Raw genomic sequence first — 26,995 nt, 5'->3', positions numbered from 1 at the left:
GGGTGGTGCGGGGCAGGGTTCTGGTGGCTGTGTGGTTTCTGGCACAGGGTCTGCCTGGTTTGCTGCTGGATCCTGGTGTGAGGGTCTGTCCTCGATGCGCCCTTTGCTCCGGAGTGGCTGAGCTGCCACCCTGCCGCTGGGAGCCTGTGCTTTGGGGTCCCTGTAAGCCTGTGGGCTGGTGTGGCTGTACCAGCATGAAGGTGCTGCATGGCCATGTGGCCGTCGCGGTCAGGGAGGGGACTGGCAAGCTGTTCCCTGCCGAGACATGCTCCTGTCCCTGAGAGCCAGCGGCGGTGCTGGCAGGGTGCAGCCTTGCTGCCAGGCTCCCTTCCTGAGGAGGCAGTGCTGCCTGCCTGCCTGCACCTGCCTGCTGAGCTGCTTCGCGGATGCCTTGGGGTGGGTGGCCGGCAGGGATGGCTCCTGGGGAGCAGCAGCAGTGGCTCTGCCTGGGAGCAGGGGCTCGTTTTCAGCTGGTTGGTGGCACACAGGCATTTCTGCTTGTGCTCCGAGTAGCTGTCATCAGGGGGAGGGAGCTGAAGTGTGAGGGAGTCAGGCTGAAATCGGAGGGCTCTGGAATAGCATCAGCCCTTTGGCACCTCCGAAGGTTGAGGGGCTGCCCTGGACTGGGCAGGGGCAGGCAGGGCCCTGGCGTGGCTGAGGGCATCGACTGGACTTGGCTTTTGGAGGGGAAAACAGGTGAGACCGGAGGGACCCTTAGGTGCCACGGAAAGCAAAGAAGTCCCCAGTGTTGCTAAGTGGGTGGGTTGTGGTCTGCCAAGAAGATGATGCTGTGGTGTCCAGCTGGGCTCAGCGATGGCACACGGCATGCCATGGCTGGTGGTGCTGGTCCCATCCCACGTGCTCACGGGGGACTCTGGGAGCAGGGATGGGGACTAGGGGTGGCTGGGGGTTGTGGTCTGTGCCAGCTCTTTCATCTCAGTGATGGGTGGTGTCTGGGCTGCACTTTCATCTGGAGAAGTACAGGGTGTTTTTGCAAGGGCTGAATCACTGCTCTCCTGACCCACCGGTTGAGAAAGCTTCATTTGCATGTTAATGAAGTTGTGTGGAAGGTGTTTCTTGGCTTTCTGAGCTGAGCTGTCTGCTGCAAGGGGTCACAGCAATTTATTCCTGAACTTATTTATTCAGCTGGGAGGTGTCACTCAAAAGGGTAGGAGTGAAACCTTGTTTAAAATGGCCTGAAATTGCCCAGGTCTTGGAAAACAACCACGTGGTGCCGTGTGTGGCAGGAGCAGGGCAGCAGGGAGAGGACATGCTGCCTTTGCATCCTGGCAGGCTTGGAGGAGGTGGTGCTTCAGGCCTGTCCTGTGCCCCTGCCAGGGATGCAGCAGAGGTCATGCTCCTCTTCCCTGGTTTTTCCTGGTGTCAAAATGGTTGGGGCCAAAGCACAGAGGTAGCGTGCTGGGGGGAAGGTTTGGTCTCTTGGAATGGACTCTGCCCTGGCTGCTCTCGACACTGGCAGCGGAGCTGGGGAGGCAGTGAGTTGCCATCGGTGCCTAACTTGGCTGACTTGGGGGACAGCCCTGCCTTCTCCCTGTGAACTCGGTGGCTTTTTAACTCCCCCCCCCAGCTTTCTCATGATTCATTTTTGACCCATAGCACAATGCCTTTGGAGCTGCAGGGGAGCTGAGCCCAGCCCCCAGCGTGTAGTTTGGTGAAGTAAGCTCAGGCTCCTGCTTTAACCCTAAAGCAGGTTACTGCCCACCTCCCCGGGGCCATGCCAGTGGAGGACAGTGTGATTTGTGGTGGGGGAGGCACTTTTCTGCCTGTCAGCTGTATTAGCAAAAGCCCAGCATCCTGCTCTGGGGTCAGATGTCACCACGCTGCCTGGCTCCTGCATGATGAGTGAGCAGATGTCCAGGCCTTGACAACTGCTGACATAATATAAATCTATAATTGCTCAAACACAGATTCAACACGTGTCAATTAAGTCTGAGCTTGCTGCAGGAGAGCAGCTTTGCCAGCCCCATTCGGAGAGGTGAGAGCCCCATGCCATGAGCTCCTCCCCCCTGGTGGATCCCAAGGCCTGTGGAGGTGCTATACAGCATCACTGCCCTCACATGAGTGTGTTGCCACAGGTGTTGTTTACTCTCATATTTTTCCATGCTTGACCCAGTTCATTGCTTGGCAGCTCCAGCCTGGCTGTCGTGTACCCTGTCGATGAAGAGCCACCATCCGTGTCTCATCATGGTGCTCAGCAGCTGCTTCAGCCCTGGGTTTGACTCCTTTTCCCCAGCTCAGCATCCCTCTGGAACTGCAGATCAGGTCAGTGGTTGCAGGGCACACCAGCTCAACAGCCCAAGCTTGCCAGGCTTGCCTGGGGCTGGAAGGCAACCACCTCTCCTGACAAAGGTGCCTGCAGTAGCCATCAAAGCCCTGCATTGATTTAAAGCCTGCTGAGAAGACAGGCTTGGTCCTGTCTTCAGGAAGGGACAGGTCCAGCCAGCCTCAGTGAGATCTTCTGCCCTCCATCACCGAGCAGGCTCTGGGCTGGACCAGTCACCTCTGCTGGAGCGGCGGGAGCTGCTGGGAGCAGTCTGTTGTGGTCAGTTGGTGGTGATCTCTGCAGCCAGCTGGTTCAAACCTCATTGGTCTTCCCTGCCTGAAGGCAGGAGCTGTGGCAGGGCTGGGTCCTGGTGCTGTGTGGTTGTGTGGTGGGCCAGCCTTGGTCCAGTGAGCAGGACAGTGCAGAAGAGCTCGGCTGGGCCAGTGTGAGGTCTGCTCACAGGCTGGGGCGAAGAGGGAATGCTCACACTATCCTTCGTGTTCCTAGAGTGACCTACTTGAGCTCACACCATCCTGCTGGGCAGGAGAACGTCGTGCTGTGTTGGTCTGATGTTTCCTTTCCAAATGCTCTTGGCACGCACGCGGGTGGGAGGGAGCAGGCCTGGAGGGGGTGTGATGGCAAAGGGGTGAGTTACGGGCAGCGTGGCTGTGAGACCATGCCTGTATGCAATGCCATGATTGCACATGTGATGCAAGGCTCATGGATGGATGGAGGGGTGATGTCTGCAAGCACCTCATGGTTGCAGGGAGAACTGGTTGAGGTGGATGGGTGAGCAGTAGAAGTGTCTCCCAGCACCCCAGTGCCCAGCTGCTTCTGCAGTAATAGAGCCCTGCTGCACAGGGTGCCTGTGGGGAGCAGTGCCTGTGCTCTCGTGCTTTAGTCCTGCCTGTTGTGTGCACGTCTAAGTGCTTGCTGGGTGGAGGAGCCAAGTCATTGGGAACTGGAGGATGCCTTTGGTGTGAGGCAAGGGGGGAACTGCTTTACTATTGATGGAAAACATCAGAAGATTGTGATTGTCTGGAAAAAGACTTGGATGCTAAAACATCCATCTGTGTGACTGATCTGAACAGAGAGAAAATATTGGGACATGAGGAGGGAATGTAGAGGGAGGGCTTAAGACAACTGTGCGGGCATGAGGGGGTTAGAAAGCTGTGGTTACGCACCAGACGGCAAGCCTCAGTGCTGTGATCACAAAGCCTTGCTCTCCCAGCTAACAAGGATCTGCAGGAGCCAGCCAGAGATGAGAAGTGAACCCCAAGTCCATCCAGCTGCATGTGGACTAGACCTTCGTGGCACATCCAAGACCCTGGTGGCAACAGCAGGACTCAAGTCCTTTTGGTTTGGACCCAGCAGCACTCGGTGCCCAGCTGCCCGTGCCTCTGCCAGCTGTTTTCTGCTCTTCCGGGGTTGAACAGAGAGGAGCTCCTGGGGCTGGTCCTGCAGGGACCTCCCTGGGCAGCGATCTCTGCCTTGGCTCAGTGGCACTGTAGACCTGTTGCTCTCTGAGGGTCTCCAGATGGCCTCTGGGAAGGGCCAAGGCTGGAATCTGATGGACCTGAGAACGGGGTGGACGCAGGTCCTGCTGGTTGAATGGTGGCTACAGGTCGTTGCTGTCCCTGGGCTGAGCGAGCTACCACCGGCGTTGCCTTCTCCTCCATGCAGGGCTGAGCTGCTGCCAGTGGCTCTCTGTGGGGCTGCTCCCATGGAGGGGTTGCTGTAGCCTGGGGACAGTGGGGAGCTGCAGAGCTTGATGTAGTGGAAAGGCAGAAGGAGCTCTGCCCTGGCTCCTCGGGACAAGGACAACCACAGCCCAAAACTGCAGGGAGGGAGGTTTGATGAGATGCTGGAGAATACCTTTCTGATGTGATGAGGGTAAAGCCCTGGCCCAGGCGGTAGTGCAGGAGTTTCCACCACAGGAGACTATGAAAGGCTTGTGGGGCCGATGTGGATAGAGCTGCTCCCTGCCTTGAGCCAGATGGGATTAAATGACCTCTTGAAGCATCATCTCCTGCTGGGGTGGAGGGCTGGTGCGGCCCCCTGGGGCTTGTGGAGGCGGTGTGGGGACCTGGAAGAGGGCTGCCAGGAGCGGGCTCGTGGGGGGCTGCGGGGACCAGGGCTCCCACGTCAGTCGCATCCAGAGCGTCACCTCTGTGAGTCAGCGTTTCGCTGCCGATGATTCACAGCAGCACTGCAAGACAGCCACGGGCTGGCGCAGGGCTAAAATTAATTGTCTGGAAGGAGAGCAGTGCAAGAGTAGGGAGAGAAGATGTTTTCTCTCATCTTATCAGCGTTTCCCAAGCCTGGCTGCGAGGTACACCAGCACCGAGATGGAGAGAGATTGTGCTCTGCCTGCAAAGGGAGCTCCACCGTTCAGTCCCCTCCCTGGCAGCAGCTGGGGCACAGAGATTGGTGCCCTGGCACCTTGGCAAGCTGGTGGCTGCATCCAGCCATCATTGTCCTAACCTGAGAGCACAGTCCCCTGTTGGCTGGACCTCGTGGCGTGCTGCTTTGGTCACAGGCAGCTCCTGCCCTCCTGCGAGCTAGTGGGGAGGATGAGATGACCTCTCTCCTCCCTGTGCCTGCATGGGGACGCATCTCTGGTCCCTGCAAACCGCACTGCGGGGCTCCTTGCTGAGCAGGTGTTTCTGTAATTCAGGTTAAAAGTTGGGGTCACGTGCCTCCCACCAGGAAAAGGGACATCTGGCATAACTCTAAGTCCGTTGGGCTATTCTGAACCAACTCAAGGATAATGGACAAGTACTGTTGTTATGCTTCAAAAATATTTGGGTATCTTTCCAGGTCCTTTCTGGGCTCGGATACCCGCAGCCTGAGATGTAAATTGTCAGAACTGCCCATGGGTGTAATCCTCGCAGGAGGCTCGGCCCCATCCTGGATGCTGTAGCTCACAGCTGGGTTGGAGGCTGAAGTACTGCATCCTCAGTGCGCACGTGTCCAGGCCGGTGCTTTCCAGCCTCTCATTTCCTTCTGAAGGATTTTTGCAGACCAGGTGCCCTGCAGCAAGCTGGAGCCTGATGTCAGTGGTTTTTTTGGTTGTATTTTGCAAGTCATTGAGGATTTTTCCATTTGTCCCTGGTTTGGGTGTCTGTAGTGTCTGAGCGCTCCAATGCCAAAGGACGGATTCTCCCCAGCTCTGCGGGGACGCAAATGCTGTTGCTTGCAAATATGTATTGAAGTGAGACTAGTGAAGTATTTTCTTAGCAAAGCAGAGTCAGAGCTGGGAAAGGAAGGTTGTGCAAGGCTGTGAACCTCTTGCCATCCATCTCCACTGAGGCACCTATTTGAAGGTTGTTTTCTGATGGGGGGGGGGTGTCTGGCTGCCCACGCCATGGACCTTCCCAGCGCAGCCGAACCCAGGCTCCTGGTTGCTATTTCTGGCTCCTGCTCAGCCCTGTGACTCCTTCAAGCTCCTTTGACACCTTGTTGGTCCTTTCACGTATCTGAAATGCTTCAGAGCATGGAAATTTCCAAGTTAACGTTTTCCCCACAGCAGCTGGAATCCAGCTATGCCGCACATATATTTTAGGACTCGGATGTAGGGCGGACACTGCAGTGCTGGTCGCTGTGGGCACAGCTGGCAACCAGTGTCATGGTGGCTCTGGGACGCAGACCTTCTGAAGTGATTGTGCATGGTGCATTTGACTGTGTGGTGATAACACTGCATTAATGTATATTATATATATGTTATGTATATGTTCTGAATATAAAACAGGCAGGGAAAGCAGCCTGGGCAGAGCTAATTGCTGCTGAAAGACAGACAGGGGATGGAAAAAGGATATTAAGCAGGAGGGAATCTGTTCCCAAGAACTGGCTGGCTGGTGTGCAGGCACTTCTCATGTCATGCTGCCATGAAGCCAGAGCAGTGCTGGGGGGAGGTGGCATCCCAATGCCTGGAGGATGTGACCTGGTGGGGGAGCCGATGGGAGAGGAGAGCGGGGCCGGGAGCATGTGGGACTTGTGAAGGTGGGTGTGGGGCAGTGCCAGGGGCTGGGGCAGCTATGCTTCTGCTCCACCAGGCTTGGTGGCATGGCGTGGCCTGTCCCCTCCCTGTCGTCTCTGTGGCAGGTGGGGAGGGCTGGGGGCCTCTTTCCTCCTTGCCCTTGAGGCTTACCCTGCGCAGCCAAGCCCCAGTCCAGTGAAGTGGGGTGCTCCCCCCAGTGTCTGCCTGCCAGAGCCCCAGATCCGGCCAGCACATCTCCTGGCAAGCTTTGCATCAGGTCCGGGTGTGCCTAGGGGCATCTCTGGGGACCCTGGATGCTGGAGCACTTTCCCAGGTAAACTGGAAAATGTGAGGACAGGCGGGAGCGAGCCCCTGGAGGCTTGCCTGGCAAGCAGGGCACTGCACAGCCCCGCAGGACCAGGGGCATGGTGCAGCGTGTCCTGCCCTCGGGGGTGGTGGGAGGTGGCAGGACCCCGCTGTGGGCAGCACTAGCGGGGGTCTGGCTTGGGTTGGGGTGCACCACACAGTGCAGTTGCAGTCCTGGGGCAGGACCAAGTACCTTCTCCTTGGCACCATTTTTTTTTTCTCTGCAGTAGCCCCAGATCTGCCCATGTGACCTGAGTCCCTGCTGTGTCCCACTGTCCCATGGTGTCCTCTGTGTGGAAGGTCAGAGCTGATGAAGGAAGCCTGTGTGCTGCTCCCCACCCTGCCACGCCTCTGAGCAGACTTGCTTTTTCTTCTCCCCACCCTCTGTTATCCCTCTTCCGTCCCTTCTGGCCTTTAAAACGTTTGTCTCTTATCTTTGATAATTGCCTGCAAGGCTTGAACATCTCCAAGGGCTCAGAACTATCCTTGCCTTGGAAAAAGCTAAAAAGCTCTTTCTCCTGTGCCTGGGCACCCGCAGAAGGTGTACATCCCTCTGGGCAGCAGCGGGGGGGGCGGATATCTCCCTGCACAGGGGAGGGTTCCTCCTCCTCTGCCCTCCTGCTCCTCGTTGGAGCTGCAGGTCTTCACCAGCAGATGGGCTGCTCCAGGGTTGCTCCTGCCCTGGCTGCAGGCGCTGCCCAGCAGAGCTGGCCTCGTCCAGTGGGTCAGTGCCCCCAGCCCAACTTCTTAGTGGGATGTTGATCCCAGAGATGGACAGGGGGCCGTGCTGCCCGTGCTCTTGTTATTCAGTGTTATTTGGTGATGCTCTGGGGTTTCTTAGGGCCCTGATCCCGCTTCAGTCTCATCACTGGTGGGGATGTGGTTTGTGGCTGTACAGCCACAGGGATGCTGTTGTTCCCTTCTCCTGGACATAAGTTCCTCGTGGTTGGGAGAGGGTCAGATGGGGAGAGACACAGGTGCCTTTAGGCATTCAAAAGACATGAAACAGGCATCCTGTAAGCAGAGGATTGGGTTAAAACCCACAAATACTCTAATAACAGCCCCTCCAGCACTTGCTTCGGCCTGTGTGAACCTCCAAGGTAGGTGCTGAACTCCTTTTTGCTTGTGTGAGTACCAAGCTGGGCAGACGTGGCAGGGACGAGTGGTTCAAGTGGAGTGTTGGAAAGGCTGTCAGGCATGCCGTGCCTCCCTCCTGCCAGGCAGCGCTCCCCAGGGCCGGGGGGTCTGGCTGAGCTGGGGGCTGTGCACAACATGATAAATGAATTTTTTTCCCATCACGTGTCAGGTCCAACCTGAGGCATGGCTTGGGTCTCTGGTCTTTGTCTGCCGCTCTCTCTCCCTTTCCCCCTCCTTTTCCTGTCTGTTTTTCACCTCCTCTCTCGGCTCTGGGCTGGCTCTTCCCCCTGCTCTGTCTCCTCCTCCTTGTTCATGCAGTGGCTCTGGACATGGAGGTTTTGCAGTTGTGGGTGCTCGGGGATGTGCCATGGTGGCTGCTCTGCCTGTCCCCCTGCCTGTGCACTGGGGCTTCCCTCGCCCACTGAAGGCAGGATCCGGCCTCTGCTGCAGCGGTGTCAGCACTGCACTTGGCGGCGCTTCGTGCTGTTGCGTTGCAGGGGTGCGAGGCACCTCTATGGAGTGGTTCCAGGCCCCAGTGCTTGCTCTGTGGTGATGTCCCTCCTGGGGGCGGGGCAAGGAGCCACGTGCCCTGCAGGCAGGGATGTGCCGGGTGTCACGCTCTGCACTTCAGTGTGTACGGGCGCGATGAAAGAGCTTCTGTTCAGCTCTCGCTGCTGGTACATCTCCAAGCTGACTCGTGCAAGTGGGGTGCTTGGGTACGTGTTTTGGAGGCAGTGCAGTGTTTGCTGCCCCAGGACCCATGTAAGGGATGGGGGGGGGAGGGTGATGCAGGGAAGTGCCGGATTAACTTGGGATGAAGACATGTAGCGGGTCCAGCTCCCTGCCAAGCAGCCAGTGCAGGAGCTAAGCTCTCCTTCCCTGCCGGTGTGTGCATGGGGAAGGATCCTGGCAGGACTACAGCCTGTGCCAGCTCTCTGGTGCCTGGCCTGGGATGAGTCAGGTGTTTGCAAGCCAGGGGGGCGGATGGGACTGGCACCAGCATCCACGTGGGACCCTCCCACCATGCCAAGGGGCTGCGGTGCAGGCACAGAGCTCCTGGCGAGGGGGGAGCCCAGCAGTGGGATGGGAAGGCAGCCCAGTTCCCAGCTCGGCTGCGGCTGCGGTACACATCAATCACTGTGCGGGGGTGTTGGGGCTGGGGAAGAGACAGCTCTGCAGAAAGCGCTGCCTCGGACGCGGCAGCAGCCTGGCAGCAGTGAGCTGCGCTGGAGGCATGGGAAGCTGGCACCAAGGTAGGGCTGGCACCGCCACAGGAAAGGCAGTTACGCGGGATGCTCTGCGGTGCGGCTGACTGCCCATGGAATGCTCTGGACTTTAGCCAGCAGCGGGTGCCCAGCATGGGGAGCACCATCCTGGGTGGGATGTGGGTTCTGGAGCTCGGGTGAGGGGAACAGGGCACTTTTCCAGCTGGGGAACGGTTCGAGGCAGTGCATATCTCTGCCCCTGCCAGTGCAATGTGAGGAGCAGTGTGCAGTCTCCAGGAGCTGGGGACACCCTGTGTTTTTGATGCCTCCCTCCCCCCACCCCCCTCACCATAAACAGGGCAGCTCATATGGTTTTTTGGCCTTGCTGCAGAACAGCGCAGGGTTGCTCTCCGGGCTGCCTGCTGCACTGCGGAGCGGTTTGGGGATTTGCATGTCCCCCAGTGCCAGGGGGTGAGGACTGGGTGGCAGCGGGGCTTAGGGGTGCCGCATGTTGCTGGGGCTTTGGGGACCGCTCTCCCTGTTCACTTTGTATGTGTCCCTGGAGGATACCCAGGACTCCCTGCTGGGACTCCTCTGTGTTTCAAGGATGGCTGGAAGGCACTGCTTGTGGTGCCTGTGCACTCATCCTGCCCATCCCTTGCCAGCTCAGCCTCTGCTCCATGGCAGGGGTGCTGGGTGCTGCGGCCCTGGTGAGCTCCTCCATTGTTCTTGGGGGCTGGCAAGTACCTGGACCCCCTGCCCAGTGTCACGCAGCCACTGTCACCTGCCTGTGCCCCGCTTGCTCCCCATCTCTGGCTCTCTCCACGGCAGCTGCCTGTCCTGCAGTGTGGTGGTGGGCTTTGCTGCCAGGATCAGCCACCCTCGGACCCTCAGCAGCTGCCGAACGCAGTGGCAAGGGAGGAGGGTGCTTCGTTGCTACCCAGCTCTGTGCACCCCAGTTGCGCTGGAGCTCGTGGAGACCTGTTTGGGCACTCAGCATGGGGCTGTGGACAGAGACGTGCCTGCCCGTGTCCGTGATGCTTCAGAAGCGCAGGGAGCAACGGGGGAAAGCAGAGCCCAGGCGAGAAGGGGGGATGCTCAGCCTTGAAAACAGCCCAGCAATAGGGAGTGAATGGGCAGGGGGAAGGGGAAAGCAAGCTTGGGCGAAACCCTGTTTGCAGGTGGCAGGGAAGGGAAAGGCTCTGGGGGGAGCGCTGTGGAGGCTGGAGCCAGGATATGCTGGGGAAGTGCGGGGGCAGAGCGTCTGGGAAAGCCGTGAATCCACACTCCAACTTGAAAGGGGAGAAGAGGAAAACACCAAGGGAGGGAGGAGCAGGCAGGGAGATGATGGGTGGAGATTGTTGGCATGACAAGCAGGTCTACTTGTGATCCTGCTAAGGCTTTTTTTGCAGTCACCGTTCCCACGCGCCTGTTTTGGTAGCCCGGAGCTCCGGCTGGCTCCAGCCGTTTCTCCTGGTGTTTGCCCTGAGGAGGTGCCCCCAGCCCGGTTTGGGTCTGGCTGCAGCAGAAGCGAGCCAGCCCTTGCTATAAACCAGGCTTGTGCTTCGCTCTGGGCACCAGGGGCTGCAGGTGCAGAGGAGCCCCCCTGGCCAGCGCCCTGCTGGGGAAGGCTCCGGGCACCTCGGGCACCTCTGCCACCACTGCCCGGGCAGCTGCCGGCCTCGGCGCAGGAGCTCGCAGGGAACGTGTGTGAGCAAGGCCAGGTGCTGGGGAAGGGCTGGGGTGGCCCGGGTAGGCTGCCTGCCCTGCAGGATTGAGTCCTGCCCCTGCTGTGGTTAATAACAGAAACAAATCAGATTATTTGGGACAGCATTTCCACTGGTCTTGGTCAAGTTTGCTGCAGCTGTGGTCTCAACCTCTGCTAAAGATTTGTGATGGGAAATATGTCAGTTAAACTGTCCCTTTGGCAGCATGCTGGCACCCATGTCCTTTTTCAACCCATGGCCCCCCACCTCGGGGTCTCTGTAGGGGCTGTCCTGTGAGGTGGGGCAGCAGAAGCTGCATTTTGCATCCAGAAAGTGCCGCGTGACCAGCTTCATGCTGTCTGAAAGCGTGCTTTCTGCCTTTAAATCGGGGTGGTTCCTGCTTAAGGCAGAGATGCTCCCACATAAGCATCTTCTGCTTTTGAAGCTCTTGAGTGCTACAGGAAAGTCAATCCCTGGTGTGCGGTGGGGCCAAGTTGTGCTGGGTCCAGGGAAAAGGGGCAGTGGCCAGGATCCCAAAGCAGGGTGGCAGAGAAGCCAGGCCACAATGGGAGCAGGGAGATGGTCCCTGGGGGCTTGCCAGGCCCCTTTGCCAGGGCTCTGCCACCTCTGCATCATGCTGCCATCAGCTTCAGCTGGATGTTTAGGGTCCCTGCATTGGACTCCTTGCCCACTGTCAGAAGGTTTGAGCTGGAGCTTAATATGCAAAACTAGGGCTGTCTGGGAAGGGCAGGATGAATTCCCAGCTTGCTACCCTTAAACAGCCCCCATAATTTCCTCAGGGATCAGTGTTTGCTGGTGCAGGGAAAAAATAGTTTGGAAGAATGCTTAGAAACCTCAAGTAAAAAATGCAGCAGTTTTGGCCCAAAGTGATGGTTGTCATTTCAGAGGTTTCACATCGATTAAAAAATTCACACGCTGAGAACCAAATGGAAGCGGTTGAGAATGATCCACGCAGGGACTGGAGCTGGGAGCTGGCAACTGCTTGAATTTGCAGTGGAAAAACAGCAGCCCCGTTTCCTCTGCCGAAAAAAATAAACTGCTGGTGACCTTTGAAATCTTCTCATGCTCTTGGCCAGGCACTGGTGTCTGTTAGGAGAAGCTGAGCTGATGTTTCTCAGGGGCTGGTGGCAGGTTGTCCTGCCTGTTCTGGCCAGGAGAGCACGGCCCTGGGGCAGGGGGTGAAGTCCTGGCTCTTCTGGTGTGAGCCAAGTCCCTCCGCGGCGGCTGCATGGCCAGCACAGCCAGCACGGCCGCAGCAGCTCTGGGGCAGGCTGAGCCCGGCTGTGGGAGTGCAGGCTGACCAGTGCCACCCCCTTGCCTCCTGTCTGTCCCTTTCCGCCCTGGGAGCCCGTTTTAGCAGTTATTCTGGGTAAGGTTTCACATCTCCCCATTGGGCTGAGGGCACCTGAAAGGCAGAAGTGGGACAAGAGCTACAGTGTGAGATGTTCTCTTTGTAGTCAGTAAGTTTGTGGGTGGCAGCAAAAGTTGCCTTTCCCTGCCTGACTTAGGTCATGGTCTTGGCTGGAGTCTTGCTCTCCCATACTTGCTAGAACAGCATTTAGGTAGTTGGGACTTACAGGAGGTGATGGTGGTGGGATGTCATGTCACCAAGTAACTCCTCGAGCCCCAGGGTGGCAGAGTTTGTGACCTGGAGCTGTTCTGAGACCTCATCCCTGTATTAATGCTGCTGGGCCTGGGGCAAAGCCTGGGGTTTGGCAGCTCAGGGAGGAGCTGGCTCCCTGCCTGTGCCATGTGGGCTGTCATTCCAGAAACAGGGACCAGAAATATCCCATATGGGCTTCCACACTCCAAAAAAGTGCAGTTTTTCTGGTGTTGCAGGCACTACTCAGGGCTGCTCCTGTGGCTGCTGTGTGGGCAAGGTGGGTGATGTGACCTTGGACAGATGTTGCTGGTTGAGCCAGCTCATCCAGTCACAGCCCTCAGGCACGCTGATGGCGGTGATCCCAGCTGGTCCTGCACAGCTGGACATGGTCTGGGGAGCTGGTGGGGCCTGAGCAGCCCGAGTGGCAGATGGGTGATGGTCACAAAGGGCGCTTGATGACCTGCATGCACATGGACCATCCCAGGAGCCGTCACCAGCCCCACGCTGTATTTGCATAAAAGTTTCAAAAACTTAAAGGTTGCAGGAAACATGTTTCTGAGCACCCCAGCACGGAAAGTGCCTTCACCTCCCCTGTGCCTGGCCCCAAGTTTATTTTTGCATCTTGCATGGGACAAGCAGCTGGAGCCAGAGGCAGGTTTTGTCCCACCACCACACAGGGTCCGGCCACGCCAGCCGTGGGAACCCAGTGTGCTGCTGCTGCTGGGAAGTCCAGAGGGGAAAAAACCCCAGCCATCCCGGATGCAATATGTGGAGTCGTTCGTGTCTGCAATTTCCTGTCTCAGTGCAGCCTTTACCTTGACTCACAGCCCGTTTTTTCCTCTCAGGATCAGCCCTCCCATTCGTGAAAAATACTAGTGAAGGTACCGAAGACCCCAGGGCTGGGGGGAGCAGGGGGTTATGGCCAGCTCCACTCCCTGCTGTGAGTGCAGAGTTGGGGCGTGACGATGGGGGGTCCCTGCCACTGGTGTCCTTCCCCACACCACTGGCTCTTCTTCTCTGGCTCAACTAAGTACGAAATCCTGATGTCCTGTGCTGCTGCCACCGGCCGTTTGCAAAGCCAGCTCTGGGCACGGAGGGGGAGCGGGCGCCTGGCAGCAGGGCAGGGCTGGGCAGGTCCCCTGCCCCTGTGGCCAGGGCATCCCGGGCTGCCTTGCCAGCATCCTCCATCCCTGCATGCCTGGGTGACACCTCCTGTCTCTCCTTGTGGTTGGCGGGGGCAGAGCAAGGTGACCAGCGGCCATGACCACGGAGACGGGCCCCGGTTTGGAGGTGAAGAACGTGCAGGAGGAGGCTCCGCAGCAGCAGCTGGAGGCAGCCGCGCAGGGCCCCACCGCCGCAGCCAGCCCCGCCGAGGGCAATGAGAAGCCCGGGGCACAGTCCGATGCCCGAAACATGGAGCCGGTGAGTGGGTGACAGCTGGGTGCTGTGAAATGTGGCAGAGAGGAGGGCGCAGCGGAGGAAGGGAACGTGCCACCACTCTCTACTGCCCATCACCATGTCCTTGCTGCAGCGTGGGGGCTGCAGGGAGCCCAGTGAGGTGGGCACCTCCCCTGTGCTGTCAGCCCTGGGGGAACATCCCGGAGGGGATGAGGGTGGGCTCTGCCGGCTGCCTCCCAGCTTCCTGCACAGGTCCCTGCAGGCAGGACGGGCAGAAGGAGCAGCATGGCAGCCTCAAGCACTGACTGTGCTGGAAATGGCACTGCTGCGGCTGCTGGCCAGGGCAGGGGGTCGTCAGCCCCCGTCAGCTGCCCTCTTCTGCCTGCTCTTGGAGGGCTTTCCCTATCTGTCTGCCTGTCCATCCTGGCAGTGGTGCCAGTAACCCTGCGCGTCTCCCTTCTCCAGGGAACAGAGATGGAGGAGAAGGACTACAGTGAGACTGATGGGCTCTCTGACAAAACAACCCCCAGCAAGACCCAGAAGTCACCCCAGAAAACCACCAAGAAAGTGAAGAGTGCCCTCTGCAGAGTGACTCTGCTCGATGCCTCCGAGTATGAATGTGAGGTGGAGGTGAGTCCCAGCTTCAGGGGGCTGCATGGGCACCAAGGAGGGGGACATGTCTCAGCCCAGGGACCCTGCCCAGCCCAGCGAGTCCCCGATGTCAGGGCTCTTCCAAGGACAGCTTTGTAGCACCTCTCTCCTAGGGGAAAGGATCCACATAAATAGCTGTTTAAGTTGAAATTGCAAAATAAGGAAAAAATCTGGACAGACATGTGTGTGCATGTGTTGGCGGAAAGAGGCTGACACACATGGAACCTTACGGCTGTCCTAGGCAGGTTTGTGTCCATCCTCTCTGTGTTCATATTCCCAACCCTTGCTGTCCTTCCCCATAAAGCCAGCAGGCCAGGGACCGCACGGCGAGGTGTGTCAGAGCCTGTCAGCAGGAGCCCCTGGTTGCAGCTGGGGGCAGTGAGCTGCGGGGGCTGTGCCACTTGGTGCCCTGGGCTGCCGTCCCTGGGGCGCATGATGAGGGTGCTGTGGTAAATGGATGCCTTGGAGAGGGGAGATGGGAGCTGCTGGGCTGGGAGGCTGTAAACAGGGGAGAAACACACGCGGGAGGGGTTGTTCTTCCATCTGCATGAGCCAGTCTGAGCCTCACTGCCACCAGTAATGAAGGGAAATGCAAGGGTACTCAAAGGACCAGATAATGGGCAGGGTGCCCTCCATCCCTGCCCATGGCATGGGCTCTTCGTGGCTCTTTTTTGTCACACCATGCTTTGGGACCCAGCTGCCACCACGAGGAGGGTGTTGGGAAGGAGCTTGTCCCACAGGCAGCACCGGCTGCCACAAACTCTGGGGCATATTTGTCCCAGCTTCCTGCTCTGAAGCAGAGGCGCCTGGGCTGGCTGGACTCCTTGCTGGTTCAGCATCACTGTCTCCTGGTGTGATGAGGGATGTGCTGGGTGGGCACTGGGTCTCCCTGGTCCATGGGACCTGCTGTCTGCACTGCACCGGCTCAGCTTGACCGTGTCCCATCCCCGCAGCCCCAGGACCACCTGGGTGTCCCCAGAATGGTGCTGCTGGGTGAGAGGGCTGCTTTTAAAGGCAGCCCAGCATGTGTCAGTGGTCACCTGCAGAGCTAGAGCTGCCCTGACCCTCCCCAGTGCTGCCTGCCTGCACCCAGTGGGTGCTGCCTGTGCCTGCTGGGTCTGCAGGAGCACAAGGGAGTCAGCTCACCATCAGCCTCTCCGTGTCTCCAACAGAAGCATGCCCGAGGGCAGGTCCTCTTTGATATGGTGTGCGAGCACCTCAACCTCCTGGAGAAGGACTACTTTGGACTCACCTTCTGTGACTCAGACAGCCAGAAGGTGAGCATGGGGGGTCCCTCTGTGGCCGCTGCTGCCGCCATGGTGGGGGGGGCCCCCCTGACCTGCTGTCCCCTCATTGCAGAACTGGCTGGACCCCTCCAAGGAGATCAAGAAGCAGATCCGCAGTAAGTGCCTGGGAAGGGTCCATCCTCCCCAGACCTGGGGTGTCCCGGGGCCCCTGGGTGGCTCAGTTGTGACTGTCCTCTGGCAGGACCCTCCCCACCTGCCCTGGAGGGGACCTTTGGCAGCTGCCCTGAGGACCCAGATGCTGTTGCTCGTTTGGCTGCCTGTTACCCACCTCTCTTAGCTGTGACAGGTGTTGGGGAGCAAAGGACCCCGTCTATGCCACTGGAGAGCTGGCTGAGACCTGGTCTCTTTCTGGGTGCCATCCCCACCTGCCCTGCACAGGGAGGATGGGAATGGGGGAGAAGAGTGGGGGGCTTGCTGGGACAGGTCCTGGGGTTCCTTTGCCCATGATGTTGCCTTGCTGCGGTGGCAGAAGGGCTGTTGCCCAAGGTCTCACCTTCTGGGGCATATGAGGCTTTTGCTGTGACACTGGTAGTCCCACTGAGCTGATGGCTCCTGAAGTTGTGATGCTTTTCTCTCCCTAGCTGTTTGGGGAGGATTAACCAAGTTGTGCTGGTGTCTTGAGGGCTGTTCTGGAGCCCCCTTGTCCCTGCCCTGTGCCAGGCCTGGGGGGAGTAGTTGGGACCCTTAGTGGATGTCGGGATGCTCCTGCACACCTGTGTGCAGCCAGCATGGATGCTGCCCTTACTGCTCTCTCCCCTCCCTAGGCGGGCCCTGGAACTTCGCCTTCACCGTGAAGTTTTACCCTCCAGACCCTGCCCAGCTCACGGAGGACATCACAAGGTGAGAACCATCCCTGCATGGGCACAGCTGGCGGCAGCTCCCAGGGGACCATCTGGGAGCGTGTGGAGGGACAGAGCTCAGGCAGGATGTGGGTGGCTGGGGGATGTCTGGGAGCTTGCTGCCCTGCCGAAATCATGCAGAGCGGGCTGGGAAGGTGGCTGTGGGAGGTGGCAGTCCCCACAGGGAGCATTACAAGGTGGGGTGTGTATCGCCGCTTCCCAGGGAGCCCCAGCCTGCTCCGGAGGGCATGTGACTGTGCCCTGCTCTCACCCTTTGCCCCCTCCTGCAGATACTACCTGTGCCTGCAGCTCCGTGCGGACATCATCACAGGGCGCCTGCCCTGCTCCTTCGTCACACATGCCCTGCTGGGCTCCTATGCTGTGCAGGCTGAGCTGGGTGACTATGATGCTGAGGAGCATGTGGGTAACTATGTCAGCGAGCTGCGCTTTGCCCCCAACCAGACGCGGGAGCTGGAGGAGCGCATCATGGAGTTGCACAAGACCTACCGGTGAGCCCCAGAAGAGGACAGGCTGGTGGCCAGGAAGGAGGAAGGCACTAGACAGCTGGTCCATGCGTGGTGGGGCGCCCAGCCATGTGTCTCCCTCTCTGTCTTCCTGCAGGGGAATGACCCCCGGGGAAGCGGAGATCCACTTTCTGGAGAATGCCAAGAAGCTCTCCATGTACGGGGTGGACCTGCACCATGCCAAGGTACGGGGCCATGGGGCTGCCAGAAGAATGGCCAGTGCCACCACCCAGCCCTGACTGCGCACCCCTCCCCACCCAGCCCCTGCCTTCCACAGTGAAGGTGCAACAAGGACATGGTCCTGGGCAGCTGGCTCGGGGTGGCCCTGCGCTGGACCAGAGGACCTCCAGAGATCCAACCTCATCCAGTCTGTGATTCCGTGACCTCACTGTCAGCAGGTCCCCTGTGGCAGAGCACAGAGCAGGAAGGAGCGTGGCACTGCTGGCTGGACTGGTTGTTACTGGGCAGCTGAGCAGTCCCCTCCTGTCCCTCTTGCCTCCTCCAGGACTCAGAGGGTATTGACATCATGCTGGGTGTCTGCGCCAATGGCCTCCTCATCTACAGGGACCGGCTGAGGATCAACCGCTTTGCCTGGCCCAAGATCCTCAAAATTTCCTACAAGAGGAGCAACTTCTACATCAAGATCCGCCCGGGTGAGGTGGGTGCCACGCACCAGTGCAGCCCCAGGGCACGGCAGGCTGCCTGCTCTGCTGAACTGGGGCTGCCTGGTGGGGAGGTCCTCGCCTGGCTCCAGCCTCTCCTCCGGGGTCCCAAGTTAATGACCATGCTGACCATGAGAGCACATCTCCTGTGGCATATGGAGGCTTTCCAAAGGTGCTTTCCTGTTCATTCTCATGGGCAAAGTGACTTCATCAGGCTGAGGGCACCCTAGGCTCCTTTCCCCACCAGCCAGATGCCATGATTCGGCTAGCATGGGGAAGTCACCCAGGAAGGGGGGTTGAGGGCCATTTTTGGTGTCTTCCGTGCTTCACAGAAAACCATCAGGAGGCTGTTTCGTTTGCTTTCCAATTTTATTTTCACTCAAAGTGCACGGTTAGGAGAATGCATTTCCACCCACATTTTCCAGCAGGCAGGAGGGAAAGGACAGTAAATCTGAAACAGAGATGCCCTCTCACCAAACCGAGCTGTAAAAGGTTTTTGTTTCTTGAGGGAATTTATCTTGCACTGAAAAGCCATCTACAGTTGAGGAAAGTGCTTAGGCCAAAAGTGTGGGGGCGTGATCCCACCACCTAGTGGGGCTGGGCATGGACCTTTCCAGCACTGCTTTGAAGACAACTGGTTTTTTGTATGGTCATGGCTTCTGCCAAGGCAACCTGAGTGCCTCTGCAAGGTCCCATCCCATCATGTCCTCTAGAGCAGGATCTGCCTGTAATGGTGTGCCTCTGTCTTCCCCAAGTACGAACAGTTTGAGAGCACCATTGGCTTCAAGCTGCCCAACCACCGCTCCGCCAAGCGTCTCTGGAAGGTCTGCATAGAGCATCACACCTTCTTCAGGTGAGGAGACCTTTGCCAGACTTCCCTTCTTGGAGGCAGACAGGCTCTGCCCCTGCCACAGTGGGTACATGTTGGGGGCAGCTCTGGGGGGGGCATGGCTGGGGCTCGCTGACGGCACTGCGCCTCTCTCACCCCTAGGCTGGTGTCCCCGGAGCCACCCCCCAAGGGCTTCCTGGTGATGGGCTCCAAGTTCCGCTACAGCGGGCGGACGCAGGCGCAGACACGGCAGGCCAGCGCCCTCATTGACCGCCCGGCTCCCTTCTTCGAGCGCTCCTCCAGCAAACGGTACACCATGTCTCGCAGCCTTGACGGAGGTATGCCCCAAATTGGGGAGGGGGAGGGAGATTGGTCCGCTGGCGGGAGCGAGGGGGATGCTGTTCAGCTCATCTCTGCGAGCTGTTTGGCTCATTTGGCAGGGTCACAGCAACCATCAGGCTTCCTTCTGGAGGCTGTCCCCAACCACAGCCCTGTGGCAGAGGGTCTGTCCCCACCCCAAGTGATGGCTCAGGCTGCACATGAGCCGGGGGCCGTGGCAGGGCTGGGGTCAGGCAGCTTGGGGAAGGGGCTGCGCCTGGCTCCCCATCCCTGGGGACCCCTGGGATGAGCCATCCCTGCTGCAGGGCGTGCAGGGCTCCTCGGTCCCCGGGTCTGAGCAGGCAGGGCGGGGGGCAGGGGATGGGGGAGGTTGGGGGTGGCAGGGCTGTGGTGACCCAGGCTCTCCCCCACGGGCAGAGTTCTCGCGCCCAGCCTCTGTCAGCGAGAACCACGACGCCAGGGCGGAGGGTGAGAAGCAGGACGAGGACGGTGAGTTTGGCAGCAGGAGAAGGTCTGAGATGGAGGACGAGGAGGTGACCACCCCAACGAAAATCAAGGAGCTGAAGGTACAGACAAGGCGGAGAGAGGAGGGTGGCCGTGGAGGGGTAGGCTGGATCACATCTGGAGAGGGCAGACAGGGGACCTGGCACAGGCAGCAGGGCTGGGCTGCAGGTAGGATCGCCCCAGGGCATGGTTCCCCGCAGCCCCTTCTCTGCCAACAGTGCCTCAGGCTGGTGGGACCCCTAGGACACAGCTCATGGCCTCACCGGTGGAAATGGGGCTGTCGCAGGGGCTTGGCTTGACTCTGATTCCCCAGCACCCTCCAGGTGGTCTCAAAGCTTGTCCCCAGACAGGGCTGGACCCAAGAGCAGCCCTGTTCTGGGACAGGGATGGGGATGAGGACAGACCAGGCACACCAGTACCCACCACTGCCTGGGCACAGCCCACCCACTCCCTGTCCTGGCCCCCAGGCTGGCCCAGGAACACTCCAGCCCATTTCAGCCCCACAGTGCAAGGGGAGGGGGGGTCTGGTCCTTCTGCACCCTACAAGCCCATCAACTTAACTGTGATATTTGTGACAAGTTCCCTCGACTGACCCTGCTGGTTACTTTTAACCCTCTCTTTGCTGCCAGCCGGAGCACGAAACAACCCCCAGGCACAAGCAGGAGGTATTCTGTCTCTGGAGTATCTTAGTCCTCATCGGTGCATCATATTGTCCATCCTTTCCAAAGCAACACTCTGTGTCACCCTATTTACTGGAATACAAGATGCACTGGGGCGGGGGGTTGGATGCTAGAGAAGCCCGATGAGCAGATAGCTGGGGACCTGCCCCAGCGCACACATGGCATCTTCTATCCCACTAAGTAAGGTAGTCCTAATCATCTAATTGTCTGTGTGAGCAGGAGCCCTCCCAAGGCGCAAGGGCCAGGCCCCCGTGCTGAGTCCCTGGCCTGTTGCGAAGACCTGGCTTCTGCTCATGTTACTGACTCCGCCATGTCCTTGCCTCGTGTCTCTTCTCCGTCCAGCCCCGCAGCCCCAGCTCTCCCATGGAGGCTAGTCCCATCACTCCCGCTGGCGCCCTGACCTGCGCTCCGCTTTTGCCTGACCTCAGCTGCCTTCATCCCCTGCCCTGCCTGGTGGCCCTGCTCCCACAGCCCCCACTCCTGCAGCGCGGTGCCCCCACAGAGAGCCAGGCTGGAGCTCCCCGCAGCACCGCAGCTGCTGTCCCGCTGCGCCGGGGGCAAATGGGTCTCTGAGCTGCCTTCGGTGCCGGCCGCAGCAGGCACTGGCACCCACCCCCTGTGCCCAGGGCAGCTGCCTGCCTCTGCCCGGCCAGCAAGCGGGCTGTCGCAGGGAAAAGGGAGGCTGTGCCCTCCCCTGCACAAACTCCCGTGTGCGTGGTGGTCCCCATCAGGAGCGGTTCATCCCAGCCAAAAATCCAAAGCTGCTCCCCCGGGATTTTCCCTCAGCTGGCAGTGGGAAGCAGACCCTTGCTGGAAGTGTCGAGGGGGGCGAACGCAGCCAAGCGGTGGGGTTTGCCACGCTGGTACCACACAGCCCTCACCATCCTGCTTGGCACCGCAGGGCAGACCCCGCTGGGGCGGTGGGCACCAGTCCTGGTCCCTCCCCTGCCCGCCTCATTGCTTACCCCGCTGCATGTGCATGTGCTGCTCCCCCGGTGTACCCCGAGCCCAGAGGTGGGCAAACACAAAGCACTTCACAGCTCAGGCATGCGGGTCCCTGGGGGCAGCTTTTTCACGAGTTGCGCTGAACCTTCAGGATCTGGAAAATTTGTTAAGAGTTTTTCATGGGACTTCCTTGGGTCTCTGGGCTGTTGCAGAGGAGGAAAAACCAGGGAGGTATTTTAGGTGACGCCTTTTGAACCTCAAAAGAGGTTTGAGTTTGAAGCAGAAGCCTGGGTTCTTGCTCTTGCTGGTTCTTGCTCTGAGCCAGTTTGCCCACCTCTGCGGCAGGACGAGGGGAGCCACCCGGTGCCTGTACGGTCGCAAAATGATGCTCTAATGCCTAAACCCCACCTTGCACTTGAGTGCACTGAGCCGTCCTCTCTGCATCAGGTGAGACCCCAGCCCACCGCAGGCTGCCATTGGGCCCAGGCTGGTCCATGGTGATCCAGGCTTGGATCTGTGCTGGACATCTCTGACCAGCCCTTGACCTCCTGCCCTTTGGCAGAAGCCCACTTTGAAGGAGCTCCATTGGGAATGCCGGTTTCCTGCCTTGCTGGGGCAGAGGCACGGGCTCCCTTCGTGCCTGGCACAAGAGAGCAGCAGAGGCGGCCACTGGTATTGCCAGTGGGGCCCAATCCCTTGCTGGTCCCAATGGAGAGCCCGCTCTTCTTCCAGCTGGCTCAGCTTGTCCTCAGCAGGCCGTGCCAGCGATGCCGAGGGGCGCGCTGTGCCCTTCGCAGGGGGCAGCTGGCCACACGTATTCGCCCTCGTGCTGCCTTTTTGCTGCTCCTTGCAACGGTCTTAGTGGGAGCTGCAGACCAGGGTGCTCTGCCATGCTGCTCGTTTGGCTCTCGAGACCCTGAATTCAAGCCTGGTGTGAAGCAAACCATCCCAGTGCCCCTGCTCATCTCTTCTGCCTTGGCTGGTGCTTTATCACAGTTATCTTCTTCTTTCCTTCCCCAAGTTTTTAGACAAGCCAGAAGATGTTTTGCTGAAGCATCAGGCCAGCATCAATGAGCTGAAACGGACCCTGAAGGAGCCCAACAGCAAGCTAGTTCACAGGGACCGGGACAGGAGGCTGCCTTCCTCACCAGCCTCTTCCTCACCCAAGCATGAGGATGAAACACCAAAGGGAACCCCAGAAAAGGCCAGCGAGGTTTGTTCTGCTGCTTCTCTTATGGAGGGGAACACGCTGTTTGCGGGGAGGTGTTCCTCAGCTGTTGGGCTCTGAGTCTCTGCCTCCAGTGCTACCCTGCGGGAACAGGGTGGAAATGACCTTGTGGGGACACAGGGTGGAGGGAGGGGGCCTCTGGCCAGGCTGCTGGCTCTGAAGTTTTGGATGAGCTAACCGTTATCACACTGCTGGTGGTGATCTGCCCTTGTGCCTGGGCACTGCGTGGGGCTGAACTTTGCACCCTTCTCTGGAGGGCTGTGTTTTGGGGGTGCCTGAGGGTTGGGCTGTGGCTTTTGTTGGCCCACAAGATGGGGCTGGCCTCAGCCCTCGTACTGTCAGGGCTGCTGCGTGGCAGCACCCAGTGCAGCTCTTGCCTGAGGGGTGTCCTCAGCAGAGCAGGACCAGGCACCGGCGGCGAGGTGCCCCACGATGCTCTCACCAGCTGGGACCCAGGTGGTGGGAGCAGGTGCAGGCATGAACGGTGCCACTGCTCTCATGCAGACTGCACGCATGTCCTCCCCTCCGGGTGTTTTGCCTGTTGGCTTTGTGGTGGGACCTGTGAGTGTGAAAGGAAAACACCTGGGGAACTGGAACTGGGGGTGCTAGGACGTGCAGAACCCCCAGTGCTGTGTGAGGGGCGCAGATGTGGTGCGGCTGGGTGCTCTGTGGCGCTGGGCTCTTGGTTGGCTCGGTACAGGCAATACGTGGCAAGGACATGCCCGCTGCCAGCCTGGATGCCCTCTCTCTGTCAGGGACCCTCCCTGCTTGCTCTCCCTTCTGTCATGTTCTGTCCCCCGTGGGGGCTCTGGAGCCAGTGCTGTGCCCGTGCCAGTGGCCGTGGCTCCAGGCAGGGTGGATGCCACACATGGGACCTGCTTTGCCCCGGCTCCCTCCCAGGACAGTCGTGCAGAGCAAGTGAGGTGGGGCTGGGCTGTGCGGAGCATGCGGGACGCTGTGGGGCGGCTGGGCCAGGGGCTCTTTGCAGGGGATTCGTGATGTGCATGCATGCCTGCTAGTCCCCAGTGCTGACCAGAGAGTAGGGGCTGCAGGGTAACCCGGGCAGAGTGAGGTCACAGCCCCTCATCAAAGCACCAAGCTTGGAAGAGGAATAGGGACTTCAGCCCACATCTCTTTTACAAGCAAATATATAAAGTGCAGAGATGTAAATGGAGCATCTAGAGCTGGCATAGCTGTGGCCTCTGTTCTATCTATCCACTCATCCATCCATCTACCCTTCCATCCACCCACCTACCCACCATTTGTTTCTTTCATTCCTTCTCATGTGCTTTCTCTCTCTCTCTCCCCCTCTCCCTCTCCCTCTCTCTCTCTGTCTCTGTCTCTCTCTCTTTCCCCGTGGGTGCTGGGGTTCCCGTGCTGGCACAGACGATTGAAGAGGACACCCTAGACGGTTTTGCATCTGAGCACGGAGCTTCCCTAAGCATGGAGTCTTTCACGCAGAAAAGCCTTGTCTCCTCTCCTGAGGTTGTCACCATCTTCCTTCTCTCCCCACCCCTCGCTCTCACAGTGTGACCCCCCACCGTGGGGCCCTCCAGCCTGCCAAGGGGGTTTCTGCCCTCTGAGCAGAGCTTGAGCTGTTCGCTGCCCCCCCGGGTGGGTCCCCCCTCCAGTGACGGGCAGGATCCCTTGCCAGGACAGGGCTGTCGGTGAAATCTGCCCCCCTGACTGTTTCTTCTGGGCTGTGAGACAGGATCCTGGGAGAGACCTTCCAGTGGAGCCCTGCTGCGCACCCCCGGGTCTGGCTGCGCCCTGGGTGAGGGGGCCATGCTGGAGGCCAGTGCTGGGGGTCCCAAGGCAGTGCTGACCCCATGGCACAGGCACTCCACAGGGCCCTGCCCCAGGTGCAAGCAGGCAGGCAGCTACAAGCTGTCTTTAGCAATCCCTTGTGCTTTCCTTTCATTTTGGCTAGTTACAGTTCCTGGGGCCCAGGCACTCTGAAACAGGGCATCTCTGGAGGCATCAGAAGTGTCAGACTTAAGCCTCTGCTAGGCAGCATGACTGATGTCCTCGCACAGTGCCCACGGGTGAGGATTGTGGTCTCTTGGCACTGCTTGCCTGCAGGATTTATCTCGCGTGATGGTGGTTGTTTCCCAGGACAGCCAAGAGAAGATGCCACTGAGCAGAAGAAAATTGGTCTTTGAGACTTGGTTGTGGTGTGGTTGGGTCCCGCCAGCAGTGCTGGGCTGCACATCCTGCCGAGGGCCCTGGGGAAGGCAGCAGAGCAGGAGCAGCACCAGGCAGGGGGCAGGTGGGGCAGGAGGTAGCTGGTCCCACTCTCGCTCCCTGGCATCTCCCGTAGCGCAGGAGTTGCCAGTGTCAGCAGGCTGTGCCCCAGCAGCAGAGCTGGAGCCTGAGCCCGAGCCTGGGCTGGCTGGAGCAGGCGGTGTGGGTGCGAGCGAGGGCCCGGGCACAGCCTCAGGCTTGAGCATGGGCACCGGCACCTTCAGTGAGGCTTGCGCTCTGCAGCAGCACCCCCTGGTCCACGCTGGGACCCTCTAGGTGCCAGTATTTAGGAGCCGGTGGGCAGAAACCGCAGAAGGGAGGTGTGCTCACATCTTTTGATTCAAAGAGTCTTCTCCTCCACCCTCCAGAGACCCTCGGGGTGCTGGGGCTGTGCGGGGGTGCAGGTGCCAAGGTTGCTCACTGATGATTTCTCTCCAGGCATTAGTGGCTGAGACTCAGGAACTGATATGTGAGAACGTGTCCTCTACCAGCCTGTGGTCACCATGAGGAATCTGTGACCCCGAGAGGGTGATGACATGAGGACGGCACATCTGCAGCTCTTGGAGCTCTCATCATACTCAGCTAGAAAGTTTTTTGGTGCCTGTGGGCTCTAGATCCACTGAGACTGGGTTGTCTGTTACCCGCAGCTACCCGCGCCTCCACCCTCCTCTCCATCCATCCCTCAGTCCTTGCTTCTGCTGGAGGACCGGAATGGGCTGGGAGGTTCCAGCAGTCTCTTCAGCTTTGTGTGACAAAGCAACCCAGTGTGTCATCTCTGTGTCTCAGGCTCACTCATTCTCCTCTGCTTGTTGTGAGGCTCCTGCTTTCCCCTTGGGTGAGCTGGGTCTGCCTGAGCAGAAAGGAAAGGTGGCAGGGACACTGAGAGATGCCAAAGGGAGAAGCCTCCTGCCTGTCCTGGGCTTTGCTGAGGTCATGGACCTTGTTGGCAGGGGCAGAATGCGGTGTCTGCTCCATGCTGTCATTTCCTTTGTTTCTACCAACTTGCTGTCTCTTGTGATGTGCAAGCCACGGTGAGAATGGACTTCCCAAATGCTCCTGTTCCTAGAGCAGATGCAGTACGTGTCAGGGGGGGAAGTGTGAAAGTAAATTATCCCTTGGGAAATCAGGGTTGCTCTACGGACAGACCCTTCCCAGCATCATCACTTCTTAGACTCAGCTCCTGCCTTGGGACATGCTCTGTCCTGCCAGCCTACTGACCTCTAAAGCTCCAGAATTTATCTTTCCTGGAGGACATACCCAAGTATCCAGATATTTGCTCCAAACATCCCTGAGAGTCCTCAGGCTCTGGAGACACAAGGGCTGCTGTGAGCAGTGGAACCAGAGCTGTGGCTGGACCTGGCACTGAGCACTCTGGAGCAGAGCTCAGATCACACCACAGAGTAGTTGGCTGTTCCCTTGGAGTGGGCTGTGCTCATCCCAACAAAATTTGAGAAAACTTGGAAATAAATCTGGAGCTTTTGGATTTTCCTTACTGGTTAAGAGGTGCTGTCATGGATGAACACGTTGTTCCAGGCTTCAGAAGACTTGTCTCAAGGCTTTTTGATCTACAACATATATCTCAAGCCTTAACTCAGAGAAGGAGCCTGAAGAAACTCATCATCTTTGTCCAGGGAAGGTCTCTGAAGGACTCTGGTTTGCAGCCAGAGAAGGGAATTGAGAGGACCTCACTGAAGAGGTTTGTACATGTGTTCGCAACCTGTCCATCCTTGCCTTGGCTGCAGAAAAGGTTCAGCAATGAGACCACAGTGCAGGAACAGAAGAGAAGCTCTGTACCCTCAGGGAAGCAGCGTTCTGGTTGAATTGCACCGGAGCATCAGTACTGAACAGGAAGACTGGTGCTGAGGGAATGCCAGGGACCAACCTGGGCTTCCCAGCAGGCCCGGCACAGCTGCCGAGTTAGTGATAATGTTGCTTTCATGGTTCAAACCCAACTCTGAAAGATCTGGGTGCAGCCTGGTGCCCCTGGCAGTCACTGACTGCCTCTGTTGCTGTTTCCATGGTCTGAGAAGTAGAACCTGCACTGGAGGCAGGTGTGGACGAGAGCAGGTGGTGCATGGGAGCGCAGGGTGAAAGGATGTCGGAGAGGCTTGTGTGAGCAATGCTGTAGGGAGCTGCCATGGCACAGGTCTGCTGAAGACCTAGCTCCTCCACCACGAGTGCACAGGGCTGCCTGGCTGTGGCAGGGTGCAGGTGCTATGGCACAGTCCCTGGCAAGGATCCGTCTTCCATCAGCGGAGGGTGCCCCTACCACCCTGTGTGCAGTACGGCTTGCGATGCGCGTGTGCCGCCCCAGCAGCTGCCCTGGCAGTGCGAAGAGCCTGTGCCGGGCACCCCTGCCTCGGGTGCCCCTGCCTCGGGTGGCTCGGCGTTGCGGCAGGGGCCGGCAGCGGGCTGTGCCTGCAGCCTCCACGGTGCCGCCTGCCCAGGCACAGCCCTGCTGGCACTCAGGTGGGATTCTCAGGGGGGCAGCTGCACTTGTGCCAGAGCCCGTGGCGGGGGGGCAGGCGTGAGGGCTGCCGCTTG

General features: G+C 59.1%; 1 protein-coding gene across 6 annotated transcripts in view; it reads left to right on the top strand.

Annotated features, from left to right (window-relative positions):
* Positions 1 to 26,995, top strand: part of EPB41L1 (erythrocyte membrane protein band 4.1 like 1) — a 62,817-nt gene that overhangs the window by 19,414 nt on the left and 16,408 nt on the right. For 4 of the 6 annotated variants that reach the window (XM_055722266.1, XM_055722262.1, XM_055722261.1 and 1 more), the window contains exons 3-16: positions 13,543 to 13,723; positions 14,165 to 14,329; positions 15,523 to 15,627; positions 15,710 to 15,752; positions 16,422 to 16,497; positions 16,787 to 17,005; positions 17,118 to 17,205; positions 17,526 to 17,678; positions 18,438 to 18,535; positions 18,674 to 18,849; positions 19,268 to 19,416; positions 19,984 to 20,019; positions 22,001 to 22,192; positions 23,594 to 23,692. In XM_055722266.1, the coding sequence (XP_055578241.1) occupies positions 13,562 to 13,723; positions 14,165 to 14,329; positions 15,523 to 15,627; positions 15,710 to 15,752; positions 16,422 to 16,497; positions 16,787 to 17,005; positions 17,118 to 17,205; positions 17,526 to 17,678; positions 18,438 to 18,535; positions 18,674 to 18,849; positions 19,268 to 19,416; positions 19,984 to 20,019; positions 22,001 to 22,192; positions 23,594 to 23,692 (1,761 nt within the window). In that variant the 5' untranslated portion in view covers positions 13,543 to 13,561. The remainder of the gene's footprint in view (positions 1 to 13,542; positions 13,724 to 14,164; positions 14,330 to 15,522; positions 15,628 to 15,709; positions 15,753 to 16,421; positions 16,498 to 16,786; positions 17,006 to 17,117; positions 17,206 to 17,525; positions 17,679 to 18,437; positions 18,536 to 18,673; positions 18,850 to 19,267; positions 19,417 to 19,983; positions 20,020 to 22,000; positions 22,193 to 23,593; positions 23,693 to 26,995) is intronic. The other 2 variants (XM_055722263.1, XM_055722265.1) reach the window with 2 other exon arrangements.

Source organism: Falco cherrug, chromosome 10 (assembly GCF_023634085.1).
Source record: "Falco cherrug isolate bFalChe1 chromosome 10, bFalChe1.pri, whole genome shotgun sequence".
Lineage (NCBI taxonomy): Eukaryota > Metazoa > Chordata > Aves > Falconiformes > Falconidae > Falco > Falco cherrug.
Note: the sequence above shows the minus strand (reverse complement) of the source record. Positions and strands in the feature narration are given on the sequence as shown.